The 20,590-nt window shown below is 47.8% G+C and overlaps 1 protein-coding gene across 1 annotated transcript in view; it reads left to right on the forward strand.

The window, feature by feature from the left end:
• The first annotated feature begins 2,424 nt into the window (after window positions 1–2,424).
• AHCYL2 (adenosylhomocysteinase like 2) overlaps window positions 2,425–20,590 on the forward strand; it is a 114,524-nt gene continuing 96,358 nt past the window's right edge. The window contains exon 1 of the mRNA XM_029073285.2: window positions 2,425–2,765. Coding sequence (XP_028929118.1) covers window positions 2,463–2,765 — 303 coding nt within the window. The 5' untranslated portion in view covers window positions 2,425–2,462. The remainder of the gene's footprint in view (window positions 2,766–20,590) is intronic.

Below are 20,590 nucleotides of genomic sequence, written 5' to 3' on the forward strand. Positions count from 1 at the left end.
TTTCTGTTATTGACTGTCTGGCTGGGTCACCCTTGAGGAGTGGCAGACTGAGAGGTGACTAAGCGAGCGGGTCAAAAAGTTGGGGGAGTAAGCTTCATCCGAGATACCCATATTAATAAGTGGAAAATTTTGGTACCTTCCCTCTCTCTTCCCTGTAACGGTTGCAACCACCGGAGTGAGGGACCGGGACCAAAATTAACTGCTGATTTCCATCCGAACAGCTGGAAGCTCTGGGCTGGTTCTCCAAAACACAAAAGAAATTCTAGGAGACAGTGGGAGACAGCTAAAGGCTGAGTGGCCACTTGTCCTGAGGCCTTGGTGGAAATAGAAGTGTTCCACTGACTTTCTGGTAGTCCAGCATTTCAGTGATGTGATGGCCAAAGAGTGCAATGAGATTTGAGGCTGCGTGAGAGTCTGCGTGGGTTGGTCCTGCCCCCAGTCTTACTTATCCTCTTTATGTCTCTGCCCAGGAAGGAGAATTCTGGCAAGGTCTGGCTGAGCAGTTGACCATTTCAATATCCCAAAGAGAGGTAGACTGTAGACTGGGCAGGGAATGTGTCTATTTAACATTACACCGTACTTTCCCAAGCGCTTAGTTCGGCAGCAGGGCTTTGTGGAAAGAGCACAGCAGGCTTGGCAGTCAGAGGTCGTGGGCTCTAATCCCGGCCCCGCCACTTGTCAGCTGGGTGACTTTGGACAAGTCACTTAACTTCTCTGGGCCTCAGTGACCTCATCTGTAAAATGGGGATGAAGACTCTGAGCCCCACTTGGGACAACCCCATTACCTTGTAATAATATTGGTATTTGTTAAGCGCTTACTATGTGCAGAGCATTGTTCTAAGCGCTGGGGGAGATACAGGGTAATCAGGTTGTCCCACGTGAGGCTCACAGTTAATCCCCATTTTACAGATGAGGTCACTGAGGCACCGAGAAGTGAAGTGACTTGCCCACAGTCACACAGCTGACAAGTTGCAGAGCCGGGATTAGAACCCATGACCTCTGACTCCCAACCCCGGGCTCTTTCCACTGAGCCACGCTGCTTCCCAAGTGCTTGTATCTACCCTAGCGCTTAGAAGAGGGCTTGGCACATAGTAAGGGTTTAACAAATGCCATCATCCTTATTATTATTACCGTGTTGGGCACACAGTAAGCGTTCGATAAATATAGTCGAACGAATGGCTCAGGAAAGTTCCAATCCCTCTCAACTTCCACCTTCCTTCCAGATGAGGTTGGGGGGTATGGAGTCAGAACTTCTGAAAGGGGCATCCCACACCCGGTTGCTTTTATTCCATTAATGAATTCCAGTCTCCGACAGGGCTCCCGTTCCCATCCTAGAGAAGCAGCGTGGCTCAGTGGAAAGAGCATGGGCTAGGAAGTCAGAGGTCATGGGTTCAAATCCCTGCTCTGCCGCTTGTCAGCTCTGTGACTTTGGGCCAGTCACTTCACTTCTCTGGGCCTCAGTGACCCATCCGGAAGATGGGGATTTTAACTGTGAGCCCCACGTGGAACAACCTGATGACCTTGGAGAAGCAGCGTGGCTCAGTGGAAACAGCCGGGCTTGGAAGTCAGAGGTCATGGGTTCGAATCCCAGCCCTGCCACTTGTCAGGTGGGTGACTGTGGGCCAGTCACTTCACTTCTCTGGGCCTCAGTCCCCTCATCTGGAAAATGGGGATTAACCGTGAGCCCCACGGGGGACAGCCTGCTGACCCTGTATCTCCCCCGGCGCTCAGAGCAGTGCTCTGCATAGAGTAAGCGCTTAACAAACGCCACCATCATTATTATTATTGTAACCAGAGGTCACGGGTTCGAATCCCGGCTCTGCCACTTGTCAGCTGTGGGACCGTGGGCCAGTGACTTGACTTCTCTGGGCCTCAGTCCCCTCACCTGTAAAATGGGGATTAACCGTGAGCCCCACGGGGGACAGCCTGCTGACCCTGTATCTCCCCCGGCGCTCAGAGCAGGGCTCGGCACAGAGTGAGCGCTTAACGACTGCCAACGTTATTATCCCGGCTTCCAGGCCCGGCTGGCTTTTACATGCCTGGGCGTGGGAGCGCGAAGACACCTCCCCCAGCAGGCCCCCGGCGGGGTGGGGATTGCTCTGCGGCGGCTCCGGCCCGCTCCTCCCCGTCCCCCTGCTCTCGCTCGGCCTCCCCTCCTCCCGGCCGGGCCGCGGACCGGCTGCCCTCGCCCTCGTCCCCGGCGAGCCGGGGCGGTGATTGACAGCCGGCCGCTTCGGGGCGGGCAGTGGACTTCAAGTCCCATGGGGCCGCGCGCCGGCCCCGCCCCTCCGGGCGCGCGGGGCGCGCTGGGAGTTGTAGTCCCCAGCCCCGCTTCCAGCGCGGGCCGGCCGGGGCGCCCGGACTCCAAGTCCCAGGAAGCCTCGCGCGCGGCCGAGGGGGAGGGCAGCCGGCGGGGGAGGAGGAGCGGCCAGGGGGCGGGGTTGGCAGTCGAGGCGGCGGCGATGTCGGTGCAGATCGTGTCGGCCAAGGTGGCCGCCGTGGAGCTGAAGGACCTGAGCCCCCCGGAGCCCGAGGCGCAGGCGACGCCGAGTCGGGCGGTCCCGGCCATGGCGGAGGGCGGCGGCGCGGGGGACCCCGAGGCCCCCGGCCCCGCCGCCCCCGCGCCCCCCGCCGGGAAGGTCCCGCAGGCCTCGGCCATGAAGCGGAGCGACCCGCATCACCAGCACCAGCGGCATCGGGACGGCGGCGACGCCCTCGTCAGCCCCGACGGCACCGTCATCGAGGCGCCCAGAACCGTCAAGAAGGTACCGGCCGCGGGCATCTCGCGCGCCCACACACGCCCTGCAACAGAAAGCCTCCCCCCACCCCCCACCCCCCGCAAGAATGCATAAATAACGATGGCATTTATGAAGCGCTTACTATGTGCCAAGCACTCCTCTAAGCGCCGGGGTAGGTGCAGGGTGAGGAGGTTGTCCCACGTGGGGCTCGCCGTCCTCCCTCCCCACTGCAGAGGTGGGAACTGAAGCCCGGGGAAGTGACTTGCCCCAGGTCACACAGACAAGTGGCAGTGCTGGGGCTAAACAGAAAAGACCCCCAGGAGTAATCATAGTAAATGACGATGGTATTTATGAAGCGCTTACTATGTGCCAAGCACTCCTCTAAGCGCCGGGGTAGGTGCAGGGTGAGGAGGTTGTCCCACGTGGGGCTCCCAGGCCTCCCCTCCCCACTGCAGAGGAGGGAACTGAAGCCCCTGGGAAATGACTTGCCCCAGGTCACACAGACAAGTGGCAGTGCTGGGGCTAAACAGAAAAGACCTTGGGAAGAATGGTAATATATAAGATGGCATTTATGAAGCGCTTACTATGTGCCAAGCACTCCTCTAAGCACCGGGGTAGATACAGGGTAAGGAGGTTGTCCCACGTGGGACTCCCAGTCCTACCCTCTCCACTGTAGATGAGGGAACCGAAGCCCCGGGAAGTGGCTTGCCCCAGGTCACACAGACAAGTGGCAGTGTTGGGGTTAAACAAAAAAAGACCCCTAGGAGTAATCATAGTAAATAACGATGGTATTTATGAAGCGCTTACTACGTGCCAAGCACTCCTCTAAGCGCCGGGGTAGGTACAGGGTGAGGAGGTTGTCCCACGTGGGGCTCGCTGAACTCCCTTCTCACTGCAGATGAGGGAACTGAAGCCCAGGGAAGTGACTTGCCCCAGGTCACACAGACAAGTGGCAGTGCTGGGGCTAAACAGAAAAGCCTTCGGGAATATATAATGATGGTATTTATGAAGCGCTTACTATGTGCCAAACAGTAGGTACAAGGTAAGGAGGTTGTCCCACGTGGGGCTCGCAGTCCCCCCTCCTCACTGTACAGATGAGGGAACTGAAGCCCGGGGAAGTGACTTGCCCCAGGTCACACAGACAAGTGGCAGTGCTGGGGCTAAACAGAAAAGACCCTGGGAATAATAATAATGATATATAACGATGGTATTTATGAAGCACTTACTATGTGCCAAGCACTCTTCTAGCGCCGGGGTAGCTACAAGGTAAGGAGGTTGCCCCACGTGGGGCTCACAGTCCCCCTCCCCACTGTACAGATGAGGGAACTGAAGCCCAGGGAAATGACTTATCCTAGGTCACACAGACAAGTGGCAGTGCTGGGGTTAAACAGAAAAGCCCCGGGAATATATAACGATGGTATTTACGAAGTGCTTACCATGTGCCAAACATTCTTCTAAGCGCCGGGGTACAAACAAGGTAAAGCAGGTTGCCCCATATGGGGCTCTCAGTCCCCCCTCCCCACTGCAGATGAGGGAACTGAAGCCCAGGGAAGTGACTTGCCCCAGGTCACATAGACAAGTGACAGTACTGGGGTTAAACCGAAAAGACCCTGGGAAGAATAATAAATTATAAGATGGCATTTATGAAGCGCTTACTATGTGCCAAGCACTCTTCTAAGTGCCGGGGTATTAGCCTTCATTCCCATTTTTACAGACGAGGTAACTGAGGCCCAGAGAAGTGAAGTGATTTGTCCAAGGTCACACAGCAGACAAGTGGCAGAGCCAGGATTAGAACCCATGACCTTCTGGCACCTAGGCCCGTGCTCTGTCCAGTATGCCATGGGAAGGGCCACTGCCTCAACTCTGAGGTCCCAGGGGGACTTGCACCCTTTGCTCATCCTTCCTCCCAGCCCTAAAGCACTTAGGTACATAGCTGTCATTTTATTTATTTGTATTGTCGCCTGTCTCCCCGACTCTAGAGTGTAACCTCATTGTGGGCAGGGAAAGGCACAATTTATTGCTGTATTGTACTTTCCCAAGTGCTTAATACAGTGCTCTGCACACAGTAAGCACTCAGTAAATACAATTGAATAAATGAATGAACCTCCCCACATCCCCCCGGGGCACGGTCCCCTCCCTCTCCCAAGAGAGGAGATTCCCCTTGCCCCCAAGCGAAGAAGCCCCCCTTCTCCCTACCCCCACCCAAATGCTGTAGTGGGACAGACCCTCTGCATCCCCATTTGTAGCAGCATAGCCTAGTGGATGGAGCATGGGTCAAGGCGTCAGAAGGTCATGGATTCTAATCCTCGCTCTGCCACTTCTCTGCTGTATGACCTTGGGTAAGTCACTTCACTTCTCTGCACCTCAGTGACCTCATCTGTAAAGTGGGGATTGAGACTGTGAGCCCCACGTGGGACAAGGGACTGTGTCCAACCCGATTTGCTTGTGTCCACCCCAGCGCTTAGTACAGTGCCTGGCACAAAGTAAGTGCTTAACAAATACCATAATATTAATTTTTATTATTATTTAAGACAGGTTGGGGGCGGTCGTCTCAAACCCAAGTGGAACGATTTATCCCCTGCCCCACGACCCTTGTCAACCTAACTTCGGGGAAAAGACCTCTTTATCCAAGGGAGAATGTCCTCCAGCAAACGGGGTGGAAATGACCACCGCAACCGTGAAAGGGAAACCACTGATGGACAATGCACCCTCTTGCCCCGTCCCCTCCACCACAGTACTCTTCTGTTTTTATCACGGAGCCAGCACCCTGAGGATGGACAGTTTTTCTCACGGTGACCTTACATTCCTCAGAAATAATCACCAGTGTTGTCCTCAGTCTGATTTCTGACTGCGACCTTCTCCCATTCCGCACTGTGGAGACCCCTCACCTCATTCTTTCCTAGCGTGAAGGGCCTTAAGATCTCTGTGTCTTCACTTTCTCCGGAGTTTTGTCACCACCCTCTCCTGGGGACAAATTCCCATCCCCATTGTCTGAACTCCCTCCAGGGGGAACCCCAATAATGGCCACTTCTGGGCCCTCCCCACAGATCTCCCAATTCTTTTCGCACTCCTTTATCTAGAGAGAAATTGACCTTCTCTCCAGCTTCTCATTCCATGGTTAGATTTGGTTGGCATGGAAGGGAAAACATTTTAAAGCTGTTTTGAGGAAAGGGGACCATATTTGTAGGATAGTACATTCAGAACTGCTGCTGAGTACTATAGTAACAGAATTCCATTGGGAAATCAACAAGCATGTGTTTAGGGTGTGTAGGTGTGGGGAGGATTGCTGCTATTTCTTGCAAACGGACACAGTTGGGGGTGGGGAGAAGAGCTGCAATTTCCTCTCCTTTCCTTTCCTTGTCCCAATTCCTAATTAGTTGAGCGTTATTGCGCTGGTTTGCAAGACCAGCTTCATATGGTGGGCATGGTCTGTATCGTATGCTTCTTTGTCAGGAAGAGTTATTGGTTTTTTACGGTGTTTTAGTACTTACTATGTGCCAGTCACTGCACTAAGCTCTGGGATAGACGTAAGCTAATCGGGTTGGATACAGTCCATGTCCCATATGGGGCTCACAGTTTACAGATGAGGTAACCGAAGCACTGAAGACTTGCCCATGGCCACAGCAGATGGGTGGCAGAATCAGGATTAGAACCCACATCTTTGGACTCCCAGGCCAGTGCTTTTTCCACTAGACCATGCTGCCTCCCATATTCCAACCAGGGTGAAGGGATGAATGTGGGATTTGCTTTGCCAGCTCTCTGACTCTTTCCATGGGAATGTGTTAGAACTGGCAGTGTTGTCCAAGCACCTGGGAGTGTGAGGGGAACAGAAGGGCTGATACTGCATGACTGTCAAAGACAGTTACGCAAGACCGCCCAAAACATGTTTTTAGCTGAAACATTAGCCTGTTAGACTGGCCATCTTAAAAAGTAGTTTCAGACAGATAGAGGGGAAAGGAGTATTTAGACTTAAGGGTAGGGGTGGTTTCCGTATCTCTCTCCTTCATGGTAGGAATTGTGTAAACAAGGAGTGACGAATCTTCAGTTTGAGCATTAGAACAGTACAGAACATAGTTTACTTTTCGTGTGGTTTATTTTTAATTGTAGTGCTTGGCCAGCAATTAAGGGATCTGAAGCCACTTGCTGTGTATTCTCCAAGTCATGGACAGAAGCAGCCCTACATAAAGACCAGAGAAAGGAGCCTAGTTGAATAGACATAATGGGATTTTTTTTTTCTCCAACAAGGGTAGCCACAGATCAGACCACATATTGTCCCTTTCGGAGATTGATAATTACAGGTAACCAACCCTGGCAGAAGTAGCCTAGCTTCTGTGGTGAGGACCAGTGGCCAGAACACAACACTCAGGATGTTGGAGTTCTTTCTCCCTCTTTGGTATTGATTCTCCAGTAGCTGGGATAGCACTGATCCCATTCCACCTAACTGTCAAAATCAATGACTGCCAGAGGGAAACATGTTAAAGATTACATAAGAGTTCAGACAGGGCCTGAGAATACGATTTATTGTTGACCGGGGCTCTAATTTTTTGCCTACATCGCCCTCCTTTTAGGGCTTTGTTTCCTGGCAGAGTGAAGGTTACAGCAGATTGAAGAGCCATCAAGGGGAATATTGGCTGGAATATTGAACGGAAATAAGGAAATCTGGTCTTTATTCCCGGCTGCACTACTGGCTTGCTGTGTAAACTTAAACTTCAGGCAGATCATCTCCCCTGCCAGACTGTTGCCTCTGTAAAATGGGGATAATATCATCTGTCTTCTCCTTCTCTGGGATGCTGTGAAGATAAACCTGAAAAGTTATTTACACTTTTTGACAGCAAGTACTGGGCAAATGGAAAATGTGGTAATATGAAAGCACAGGTCGCTTTTTAAAAATGAAACTGTTATAGTTGTTTTAACACAGGACTTGATCCTTGCTCTAGAGTTGGCTTGGAGCTGATGATTCTTTCACATGTGTGAGGAGGGGGTAGAATTAAAGGTATACATTTCATTCTAGTACCTGAATAATTATTTTTTTTCAGTTGCTGAGCCTGTTGACCATTCTCTTTCACCTGAGCATCAAGCTACATTCTGGCTTTCCCTAGTATGGCCAAGACACGTATTTTGAGATCTGGGCTTAGTTTGCAATGATGGGACGCCAAGCTGAGGTCACACCGCAGTTCCGTTGGACCAAATCAACTTCTTTTGCCTGGAAGCTAAGCAGATCAGACTCTGGACAGAGTGGGAGCAACTGAGGGGTGGAACAAGGAGCATTTGACAGTGCCGCTCCTCTGAGCAGAATGTTCTTCTTACCTCTCCTCTTTTGGGGGGAAAATCTGCAATTACATTGGTTAAATCAAAAAAGTGTATTGCTTCCTGGGCTGGCACTTCACCTGACTGGGAAACAACAGTGTGATGTTTTGATTTGTTGAGCTTCTCCTTGGTTTTCATGTGGTCTGCTTAAGTGATCATTCTGACCATGACTCCCTCCCTGTTGGTTTTATTACAGATTGGGGAGGGGAAGGGCACCAGCGGAGAGTGAAATATCTGCCTTTAACAATGTAGCCTGTCACCTGGCTATCACTTTTCATTTGTGATGGTCACATATAGGCTTATTTATTTTAGATCAGTTTCTATTGATGGCTTCCTTTTTCCATTCATAAATGTGTTGGCTGTATGCTTAGTTCCATTACGAACAGTTACCCAAGGGAAATAAACTTATTACATGAGGCAGAATTCCCAAGCGGAAAGTGTAATGAGAATGAGCATATGGTTTACAGGTTACTCGGTTACCATCCTATCTTTGGAGCTACCGCCTTCCAGGAATTTTTTAGTGTGCTGGGGCTAGTCCTTGTGGCTTTGGAGACATTATATAAAAATATATCCAAGTATTGATAGCTCATATAAAGCTAATCTATCCATCCAAGAATCCCTGGTGTAAAGAAGATGGATGATTCGTCAAGGGAGAAGCTGTTGTGTGCACAAACGAACGTAGTGTTGAAAGGAATTCCTATGTTAGTGGGCCGTGGAAATAGGAGAACGAGTGGTGTCCTGATGCCTGGAGGGATCCCAGGTGGCCCCCAGAGTAAACTCATTGGGCTGGGCCGTCACAGAGCCTTACGTAGTTTGCGTGTGTGGTAAATACCAGAAAGCAGCACATGCAACGAGACCGTTAAAACTAGTATTTGGGGAGATTGTTACCGAGACTGTTGATTCATCCAAAAAAACTTTCAATCAGCCTCCCCCTGCCAGCCAGGAATGGGCTGGGCATCCTTAGTTCCCCAAACCCTTGATTTAGATGATTCTAAGTGGTGGCTCCAATGAATGTCTGGTGCAGGTAGATGACTTTCATGTTGTGGGAGGAGGTGGGGTGTGTTCAGGAGAGATTTTCAGTGAGTGATTGATACATCGTTGCCAGTGAAAATGTAGCAGAGACAGAATTGCTTCCTGAAAAAGCTCAGAAATAGAATTGGTGGAGCCACCACTTACAATTGGGGCTGGGCATGACTGCGAGAGACTCCCAGTGGCAGTGGGGAAGATGGGCACAGTAGAATTGACCGACCGAGAGAAAAGTGACTCATCTTTTGTCCCTGAGATTCGTTTAGTTCCAGCTGAAGACTGGAGGACCACTTCAGTCCACATTGACTCAAGGGATCCAGGCCTTTTCCGAAAGATCCCAGGGAAATAAGATCTGTTTGGGGATTAGTTTGGGTAGTTTTTTGCCTTGGCAAACTCCTGGGTCATTCCTGGCCTGCTGTAGAGTGAAGCTGAACAGCCCAGAAACTATCAGGTTGCTTTGGGTCCCTTAAATTGGGGATGATTTAGACTGAATTTCCTTGGAGCTATAGTGAACTAGACTTGAGCATTGCCTGGAGGGCTGAGCCATAATCAAACTGGCCATCCTGGAACTGAATAGTGAATGGCTATTTGCCTTGCTCAATTCTCTTCCTTGGCATTTTCCAGGGAGAATGTGCAGGAAGGTGACTTTTATGTTGTGGGAGGAGGTGGGGGGTTGTTCAGGAAGGATTTTCAGTGAGTGATTGAAACATCGTTGCCAGTGAAAATGTAGCAGAGCCAGAATTGCTTCCTGAAAAAGCTCAGAAATAGAATTGATGTTGCATTGAGTTGAGGAGGCTGATTGAGATATTGAGGAGGCTGTCTAGGAGGATGTTTGCAAAATGATTTGGATCGTAGCAGATTATTCCAAGACAACCGGAAGATCAACCTCAGTAGACGAATGAATGGGTGACTGTTGATGGACTCCAGCTGAGAACGTGTTTCCTGGGTGAGGTAGGAAGGGTTTTACAAGAAAGGATTGCTGAGAAAAACCCAAACCAGAACACAGAGCACAGTACCTTCACTGAGAGGGAGAAAGTGGCAGAGCCTTAGAGGCAGGGGGCAGGTAGCCTCTTTCAGATTAATCTCTTTTTAGGTCAGACTTTTAATTTCATGTCCTAAGTGGTTTGGGATCCGAGTATCTGATGGATTCGCACCTCCTTCACATAAGCTGGTGTCAACCAGCATTCAGATGCTGCCCTCAAATAACTGGACTGAATGGTTTCTCTCTTCAGAGTTCAGGATTTGGCTCCCATTCTGTCAGCATTTTGGGGTTTTGTTTGATGAGCCAGTCACCATAATCCACTGGAGTTTTCCGTTCAAAATTTTAGCTACCCACAGGGTTTGTGCACTTCACACAGAGAGTGAGCCAGCCCCCAATTAGTAGTGTTAGTGTAACCATGTGTTAACATTGACCCCAAAAGTTGAGAGGATGGTTTGAAGGCCAAAAGCTGATTTGTGTTCTGCTTGAATCCTTTAGGAAGATTTGATGGGCACATATACCATTGATCAATCAAGAGAACCTACTGTGTGCAGAACACTATACAGAGGGCTTTGAAAGTGTATAATAGAATTATTAGACATGATCTCTGTCCTTAAGGAATTTATAATCTAGTGAGGAGAGTCAGAGACTAAAATACATTACAGGGAGGGGAAAGAAGGCAAAGCTTGGAGGGTGGAGGGAAGGGATGTATATATGAGTTAGATCAGAATGCACAGAAGTGCTGAAGTGGCAGCTGGGGGATATGAGTGGGGGATATTAGAAGTTTATTGGGGAACATCTCTTGGAGGAGATTTAATTTCAGGAGAACCTTAATAAGGGGGAGAGTTGTGTACTGTCGGATGTGAAGGAGGAGGTGAGTTCCAGGCAGGGGAGATGGTGTAAGAGGCTAGCAATAGGAAAGATGAGAATGGACGCAGTGAGTAGTTTAGTATGAGAGGAATAGCGTGCGAGCAGGGCTGTAACTGGGGAAAGAGGGTTGATAAGTTTGTGCTGACTGTGTGTCAAGCACTGTTCTAAGCGCTGGAGTAGATAGAAGTTATGAGAAGCAGCATGGCATATTGGAAGGAGCATGGGCTTGGAAGCCAGAGGTCATGGGTTCTAATCCTGGCTCTGCCACTTGTCAGCTGCGTGCCTTTGGGCAAGTCACTTGACTTCTATGTGCCTCAGTTCCCTCATCTGTAAAATGGGGATTAAGACTGTAAACCCCACTTGGGACAACTTGATAACCTTGTATCTCCCCCAGTGCTTAAAACAGTGGCACATAGTAAGCCCTTAAATACCATCATCATCATCATTATTATTATTAGGAGGAAGAGAACTGATTGAGTGCCTTAAAGCCAATGGCCACTAGTTGCTGCTTAATGAGAGGAATGGGCAACCATTTGAGGTTTTTGAGAAGGGGAAATGTATTAAGAGTGATGTTTTAGAAAAATGATCTGAAAAGTAGAGTGAAATATGGCCTGGGGAGGGGAGAGACTGGAGGTAGGGGATCAGGGAGGCGGCTGATACAGTATTCAAGCTCGGGTCTGATATGTTCCTGGACCAGAGTGGTGGCTTTTTGGCTGAAGAGGAAGGGGAGTGTCTAGGAGGTGGGGAGGAAAGGTCTAAAGGATTTGCCAATAGATTGAGTATAGGGGTTGAAAAAGAGGGAGGAGCCAAAGACAGTGCCAAAGTTGTGGGCCTGAGGGAGTGGGAGAATGGTATTGTTGTTAACTGTCATGGGAAAATTAGGTAGAGAAGAGCATTTGGGAAGGAAGGTGAGGAGTTCAATTTGGGACATAGAGTACATTGAGTAATATAGAACTTGTAGATAAAAGAATTTCTTTCTTATCTCCCTTCTTTTTCTTGAAGGTATCTTTCCCCATCCTGAAAGAAAAAGCAGAAGGAGTCGACTCGTGCAAACCACTCCGATAGATTTAGTAGGAGCTGGAGTACAGCAGTCAAAGAGGAAGAGTGAAGTTTGTCCAGAAGTGGAGGAGGCAGCAGCTGTTCTTGTAGGACTCTCTCAGGGCCCAAAGGATTTTGAGGGGAAGAGAAAGAACTCAATAGCAGTCATGACTCCAGACTCCATTAACGTATGAAGAGTGGGGGCCCTCTTGGGTAGGCTTGCCGCAATGGTAGGGACAATTAGAATTTCCTATTCAAGTAGAAGGAAATTCAATAAACTGATCGGGTTACCTTGGAACCTGCCTGTGCTTTTTATAGGTGCGAGTGAGCTGTGATCTGAGCAGGGAGGCTTGGCGAGAGCAGCAAAGAGGATGAAGCGACAGGAGATTGAATTTTCCTCCAGAACAATCCCCAAGCTTGTAAACCCAGGTTAAATTAAATACTTTCAGAAACAAATAACTTCTTTATTCTCTCCTTTCTTCCATATGCTGTAACAATTCAATTAGATCTCTTTCCTCCAGGACACCTGGCCCAACAGCTGGTGGATTCCTTTTCTTGTCCAGGATCAAGTTCTTGCCATTCCAATGCCCCCTTCCCTGGGCTCAGGTATGGACCTGGCACCTGGAAGATTGACACTTTCACTTGGCTGATGCTTCCATCTATGGACAAACCTGTTTTTTCCTCAGTCCCATAGAATTGGTGGGTCTCGTCGAGAAAATGATGCCCCTCCTAGAATGCTCTGTGAGCCCGGCAAGGTTCTTGAGAATTAGGCAGCTGTGGAGTGAAGGTGGGGGTCATAAGCAGTGCTAACTGTAAGGTCACTGACACTGATAAGATGTCATCTGATGAAACTGGTATAGGGGTTTAGAATGTAGGGCATCTGAGCCTTCAGCAGATTGGATCCTGAGGAATGAATGGGTGGACACAAACTGGTTGATACTATTGATTCAGAATGGGACTTCTTAGGGCAATACTTGGGTTGTTCAGAAGATGTTTCAAATACATGAACAAGACAGCAGTGGGCTGCTACAAAGGAACTCTTCTCTTCCAGTCATTCTAATGGGGGAGGGGGAGGGATGGTGGGTGGGTGTGTTTGTTTATGGGAGAGCTGATAGTATGATTAGCTGCAATTATTCTTTTTCTTATTAGGGGTTGGGTGAATAAAATTGGTGGTAGATTGTTAGATGACCATACTTGCTTTGTCCAGTACAGTTCTAGTGGGCAGTTCATGGCATGTTAGAGGTTAAACGGGAACTGAACATCTCCTTTCCCGGCAGAGTACTTGGATGAGGCTTTGAGTCATCTCTGGTGTCTATAGCAGAGCTCTGCATATCCACAATGCTGACTCCAATTTTAGGCCACTTTAGTGTCCTGGAAGGCAGATGGAACCATCATTCACATTTGGGTAGGTACATGACTGATCTGTGGTCTTGTGTAAGAGGAAGAGGTGAGTCTCAGCCATTTTCCGCTTGGAATCTATTCTTGTCCTTTCTTACAGGCACTGACTCCTGTTACCATCTGAAGATCAGAGATTCTCAAGGGCAGTTTTACTGTGGTCACCCCAACTGTTCTTGGAGGTCACACTTCTTAAGACCAATAATGAGAAATTAGCAGGAGCCTGGGGACCATTCATCATACAAAAAAATAAATAATTTGCTGTCTCATCGCAACCTTCAGTTTCTCTCACTTTCTGTGGCTCTTGATCTGTGGATGGGTGGGTCTAGATCTGTGGCTTCTCAGAACATTGAGGGCATCAGCCTCCCCTGAGGCTGCCTCGTATGCCTAATTTCTAAGCACAAGCTTTCTGTTGTGTACATCGCTTCCACCTCCCACACCAATCAGTGGTTCAGCACTTGGCTCTTTCAAACACTGCTGTTGTTTCCATGAAACTTTGAGCGGAGGAATGACGGAACTCTTTTCAGGGGGATTTGCAGGAGTGAAGTGACGTTTGTTTCTAGGGATAGTAAAACAGGTCTTGGGCAACCTAGCCTGAAAAATGAGGTGTCATTTTCTTGGTACTCTCACTTAACTCCCCCAAATGTTACTCTAGAGGTCAGACTAGGAGCAATGGTTAGACTAGTCTGACTAAGGTTGTGGCTTATAAAAGATGTGGGCAGTATCCTTGGACAAAAAGTTCATTCAGCCTTCCTACAGGAGCAGCTGACCAACTTTTAACCTTGGAGTAGCTGCTCCTAGTCATTTTTTTGGCTTTCCTATTTTGTTCTTTTCACCAATGTGTGTTCTGGGAGTTGAATGAGATGGGCTTTTTGAAAGGTGTTGGCCCTTTATCTTTAGAAAGATAAAGCCCTTGGGTCCATCTGGACCAAGTTTGATGTAGTCATTCTGATGTATCCCATATACCTCAGGGGATGTGCAGTAAGTGCTTCTCCGAACATTGCTTCTTAGAGATTAAGGCCCTCTAGCTCAGGCAATCAAATTGTGTTTACCCAAAACAGTAGTAATTTTCTAGGAACTGAGTCTAAGCAGGCAACAGATTGGGGCTCTGCCTCCGTGCAGATCAAATTCTGAAAATGTGGGTTAAACACTAAAATCCAGCAGTCTGAGAAATAAGAAATGATTACTCTCTCTCTCCCTAAAATGAATTCTGAACCCGGTTTCATCCTTTTTCTTACTGCAGTTTGGGAGTCACTGAAGTAAGTGATGCGCTTGTCTCCTCTCTAGAGAAAGCAGACAAGCCTGGGGCTAAGGCTGTCATAGAAATGTAAGAATATGTAAGAAAACATGAGAAGCAGCGGGACTAGCAGAGAGAGCACAGTCCTGGGAGTCAGAAGCGTCTCGGTTCTAATCCCAGCTCTGCCACTTGTCTGCTGAACTTCCCTGTGCCTCAGTTACCTCATCTGTAAGATAGGGAATAAGACTGTGAGCCCCATGGGGGACAGTGGACTGCCTCCAAACTGATTAGCTTATCTACTTTTCTAAGTGCTTAGTACAGTGCTCTGCACACAGTAAGCGCTCAATAAATATGACTGACTGAATGAATGACTACTGCAACAAATTGTACAGTGCCTGGCACCTAGTATGCACTTAATACAATTTAAAAGAAAGAAAAAAAGAGAGCATTGACAAGACTATTACTAGACCTATTACTATTATAAGGTTATTACTAGATCAGACCAGTGGTCCATTCAGCTCAGGGATCTGATTTCGACAGTGGCAACATATCATGCTTGGACAGTAGGCTGATGGCTACCCCCAAACATCTTGGTTGTGGTTGAACTGTACTTCTAGCATTCCCAACTTTTCCCTTTGGTATCCCATTCTAGGCCTTTCATCCAAACTGTTGAACGTGTAGATCTACCTGCACAACTTCTGTGGCAGTGAATTCCAAGAATTTATCAGTTTCTCTGGGAAAACGGGTTTGGTTTTTTTCCCTTCTTATTTTGAACAGCCCAAGTGGTGTGAGATTTGGTGACTAACAATCCCCTGGGCATCCTTTCCACATCCTTCATGATTTTGAAAACATCAGCCATGTCCCCGTCTCAGCCTTCATCTTTCTAGTTTGAAAACTCCTAATCTTTTCAGTGTATCCTCACATAGAAGCCTAGATTAGCTCATCTAAACTAAGATTCATCTTGGTTGTCCTGCTCTATTTTCCCAATCATTCAACTGTATTTAAGTGCTTACTTTGTGCAGCCACTGTATTAAGCACTTGGGAGAGTTCAGTAGACATGTTCCCTGCCCACAACAAGTTTACAGTCCAGTTCTGTCACACCTCGACAGTACCTCGAGGGCCGGTTGAATAGGAGGCTTGAATGAAGTGAGTGGCAGCTGGGCCTGAGGTGCCAAAGTTCCTTCTGAAGGAGGGAGGGAATGGGAATGGAACTGGCGTGGCCAAAAGCTTGGGGTAGGATCTTATGGCAACCAGGAAGGTGCAGCCGGGAGAGATGTTAGACTTGGAGACTGCTGGTGGCCTGGAGAAGCGAAGGGGCTCCAGCTGGGTGAGAGCTCAAGACAGGAAGCCAAGTCAGGTTTTGGGATAATAGTAATAGTAATAATAATGGTATTAAGTGCTTACTGTGTGCCAAGCAAATGCTGAGCATATAAACATTAATGAGGTCATACATATTCCCCATCCCACATGGGACTCTCCCTCTAAGGTGGAGGGAGAACAGGAATTTAATCCCCATCCTCTCAACTGCCTCATTGGGCTTCATTTTGGCTCAGGAAATTGCTCCTTGAAGCCAAATTCTACTAATATTGAAAGGGACAGCCTCTGAGGTAATTTGAAAGGCAAGACCTCTGAACCTGCCATGGCTTCACCTTCATTTCACACCTGTCTCTGAGATATTGCCTAAGGAGGTGTATAAGATGCTCTAGAGCTCTAAGATGAAGAGTGCCCAACTTAGAATCAGGGAGAAAATTTAATCTCTGAAAGAATTGACATGGTTGACCTGGTGAAGTGAATAGAGCATGGGCCTGGGAGTCAGAACGTCATGAGTTCTAATCCCAGCTCTGCCAATTGATTGCCGTGTGACCGTGGGCAAGTCATTTCACTTCTCTGGGCTTCAGTTACCTCATCTGTAAAATGGGAATGAAAACTGTGAGCCCCACTTGGGACAGGGACTGTGTCCAACCTGATTTGCTTGTGTCCATCCCAGTGCTTAGAACAGTGCCTGGCACATAGCAAGCACTTAACAAATACCATAATAATAATTATTATTATTATTATGAAAATCTTTGAAATAAAGAGAAGACACCATGTGTGTCTTTGCAAAGAGTGTCGTGAGGTGCCTTGAGCAGCATGCATTTGTGAAAAAGCACGATGTTGTCAATGGCTTCTTTACTCATTATGTCTTTCATAGGAATGTGCAATATTGCATTTCAGCTACTCTTTCAGGCCTGGAGATTGAGATAAAGTGTAGACAGCCAGAAGGTAGGTGCTAATCAAATTGTTTTTGGAAGATGAAGAGAACAACAGTTGTCTTCTGCCAAATTCATTTTGAGTGAGCTCTGTCTCAGAGATGTGAGCCTGTTTGAGCCTCAGTCTGCTCTCAGTATGAATTGGCCACTGATTCTGCGAGGTGGAAAAGCATCATTGCCATAGGCCACATGTGTTTTGGACCAGAGAAATTCACTTGCCTTGATCAGTCTGCCAGAGCTGCCTGGGAAAGAAACCTTAACCATCCCTGCTTTTCAGCGCAGAGGTACATGAGAGCGCATTTGCCACCGATGACTTAACTAAGCAGAGAATTGCAGTGAGGGAATAGGGAGGAACGTGGATACCAGCAAAGCTGGTTTGATGTATCCCTTTGTTTTTGGAATTGCTTGTTCTGGGCATCATTTTCAGCTTGGTCCTTTTCTATATTTGGTCTCCTTGATACTTTTCCCTAAGCTAATCTCCTTGTACTGGATAGACTGAGGCTGGCACCCGTTTCCCTTTGAGCCTAGACTGTACATACCATTTTTGTACCTGAGACTTGTTGGATGCCTATTCATTTTTTAAAGGACAGAAACCTGTAGCACTGAGGTGGAGTGGAGGAGAGCCCTGTGTGAGTTTGGTGTGTGATGCTGCAGTGCCTAATAGTGGGGGAGGGATAATTGCCAAGAGCACCGAAGGTTGGCTCTGTTCTTGTCTGCGGGATGATTGGGTTATCTTAGCGGGGTAGGCGTAGCTCGGGACCACCTGTGGAAGCAGAAAGTGATTCAGGTAGAAACCCAGTCGCCAGCTGAAAACCTTTCAAACCAAACAACATTTTTGTGCCAAAAAAAACTTGAGGAGAAAAATGGCATGTCTGGAATGCTGGTTGCCAGGGCTTTTAGTCAGTAGAGATAGGGCTGACAGCCGCATACACAAATTTGTTAATGCTTCCGGGCAACATCCAGTTGGGGGGAGGATCCTTTTTGGGAAACACTTACTGAAGAGCACGGTTGCTGACGCGTGTGTGTGTGTGTATATGCACTTGCCCACCTGACATACCAGCATAACCAGGCACCAGAGAGGAATGAGCAGAGTTTTACAAATGTAGATAGTGAAAGCAGATTCCCTTTCTTGCTGTTACAGAGTAGCGAGTGTGTATACCCCATATTAATCTGAAAGCCTGTTTTATTTAGAGCGCTGAAGGTCTTCCTTTGCTCAGCTGAGGGACTTGCGTGTCCAGTGCCAGAAGCCCATGGGCTCCCCATGTTTGTCGTCTGTTGTGGCTCAGGCCAACAGCTTGCGGAGGGGCTGCTTTCCAGCACAAGTCTCAGGCTTTTGCTTCGCATGTTTAAATCAGCAGTCTGAATGGGCAGGCTGTGGGCTGTTCCTCCATATTGAAGACCGGGGTTTTGCAGGCTTGCCTTGGTCATTTCAATTGTTCTAGGCTAGTGCCTCAAAACAATGCTGCTTTCTATTCACTCCTGCTGTCTTTCCAGGGAAAGAGAATAGTATTCACTCAGACTGAACTCTGTAGGGGGAGAGGATGAATGTCTGTATTTTCTTGCAAGTCTTAGCTGCAATTTCTGTTGTAATCCTCAAAGCAGTTTCTAAACATATTGCCTCGTTCATTCTCCCAAGAGCCTGCGAATAGGTGAACGATGAATAGCGGCTTTTCTGTATGGAAAATGATGGGGAAAACGGGTCCAAAGACGGGAAGATCTCTCAGCTCTTTGGAGATGGGGAAGGACCTAGGATCCCCAGCCCTGTTGAGTGTGTTGCCAGTGAATTATCACTGACTTTTCTCCACACCAGGCTCCCTGTGAACAGGGCAGAAAAGCGGCATGCAGCAAACTGGTGGCTGCATCTATCTGTGATGGCACATGCTGGCATGGTCACCCGTTTGCAGAGAGAAGCTATCTAGCTAGAGAAGCTCATTATGGACAAGGAATGTGTCTGCTAATTTTCTTGTATTATGCTCTCCCAAATGCTTAGAACAGTGCTCTGCACCTCTGCACATAGTAAGTGCTCAATAAATACCATTGATTGATTATGAAGGATGACTTTCACTGGCAGTAGTTGTATCTGCACCCTGTTGCCGGACAGGTTGAATGCCTTGTCAGTTTCAGTTCTAAGTTACTGAAAGAAGGAAGCAGTTTGGGCTATTTCAGGATTGAAATTTTCCTCTTCCCCAGTCCCCATAGGGTCATTCGCTGTGCAACCTTGGTGGGTTTTTTTTGCATGGGTGTGGTTGCATCATGGAAATTAAAGTAAATGTCACTAACTTTATTATTCTTTTGTTACCATGTATGCAGCCCTTTCATTAGGAACCCTTGAGTCACCCTCATCACTCCATTTGCGACACCTAAGTGCTTAGGTGATGCTAAAGTGACATTTGGGGGATGTATATTGGAAAGATTAGAAATTAATCAGGCGAGGCCTCCTGGAAGAGATATGATTTCAGAAAGGCTATGGAAGTGTGGGAGAACTGTAGTCTGTTAAATTTGAAGGGAGAGGAAGTTCAAGGTGATCGCAGGTTGCGAGAAAGAGGTTGGCAGCAGGAGAGATAAATATAAGGTACAGTGCTGTAGGTTAGCTCGAGAGGAATGAAGAATTTGAGCTGGGTTGTAGTGGGAGAAGTGAGTGACTAAAGTAGGAAGGAAAGAGTTGATTAAATGTCAAAGCCAGTGGCAAGGAGTTGCTCCTTGAAAAGAGAAAAGGGTAACCATTTGAGGTTTTTGAGGAATTGGGGAGGTGTGAGTCGGATGATGTTTTAGGAAAACGATCCAGTCAGCCTTGAGTTATGGACTTTTGTACTCTGCCCAGTGCTATGCATACAGTGAGTGCTGAAAAACTATTGAGTGTAAAGTTTCTTGTGGGCAAGGGGTGCAACTTGTATTTCTTTTGTATTTCCCAAGCACTTGGTCCAGTGCCCTGCACCGAGTAAACTCGCAGTTCACACCGTTACCGCTTATAAAATGTGTTCCATGCTCTCTTGAAATTTATAATCTAACAGGTAAGACAAGTAGGAAAATACGATGAAGGAAACCATGACAGTGATTTCCAGCTAAGCTCTTCGGCAAGACAATCTGTTTTCGTGTGGCTTTGAGAGCTGTTGGTCTTGGTCAGCCTGGACTTGTTTGAGTGACTTCATGGGAACCTGGTTCAGTAATTAGCCACAAAAATTTTGGTTTTAGCTGTCAGAGTGTGGTATGCACCCTCAGGGATTGGAGGTGGGGGTGGGGGGGAGCTTTTCGCATAGGCATTGTTTTAAGAGTGAAACTAACCCTATCTCGGTTAAGACCAAAAGGAGAGGAGCCAGGTATGGAGGCTTCTGGGTGGTTAACATCTCATTTATTTTGTTTAGTTTTTACTCGAAATTCTGTTTTCAGAACTATCATGAGTCTTCGCAATCCCTTGGGAGTTCAGTTCCTGATTTACAGAGAGGAAGCTGCGAGGTGAAGGAGTGCTGGGACTTGTCCCTCAGTAAGAGGTGAGCTGGGAACTTGCAGTCTCTGGCTCCCAGCCCTGTGCTTAGTCTGTACTTCTTAGTTGTTCTGAGGTGTAAGTTTTTTAAGACAATTTGCTAATCTGCAAAATTTTCCCCACTCCTCTCACTTACCAATATGCTGGTGTGGTGCATTTAATGGCAATGAAGCATAGCACCAGGGCTGGGGCCTTGAAGTCTTACTTCCTAAAGTTTGCTTGTGTTTTTTTGTTTTTTGTTTTTTTTAAAAAAAAAAACTAACAACTTCT

The sequence above is a fragment of the Ornithorhynchus anatinus genome, chromosome 10, assembly GCF_004115215.2.
Source record: "Ornithorhynchus anatinus isolate Pmale09 chromosome 10, mOrnAna1.pri.v4, whole genome shotgun sequence".
Taxonomy (NCBI): Eukaryota; Metazoa; Chordata; class Mammalia; order Monotremata; family Ornithorhynchidae; genus Ornithorhynchus; species Ornithorhynchus anatinus.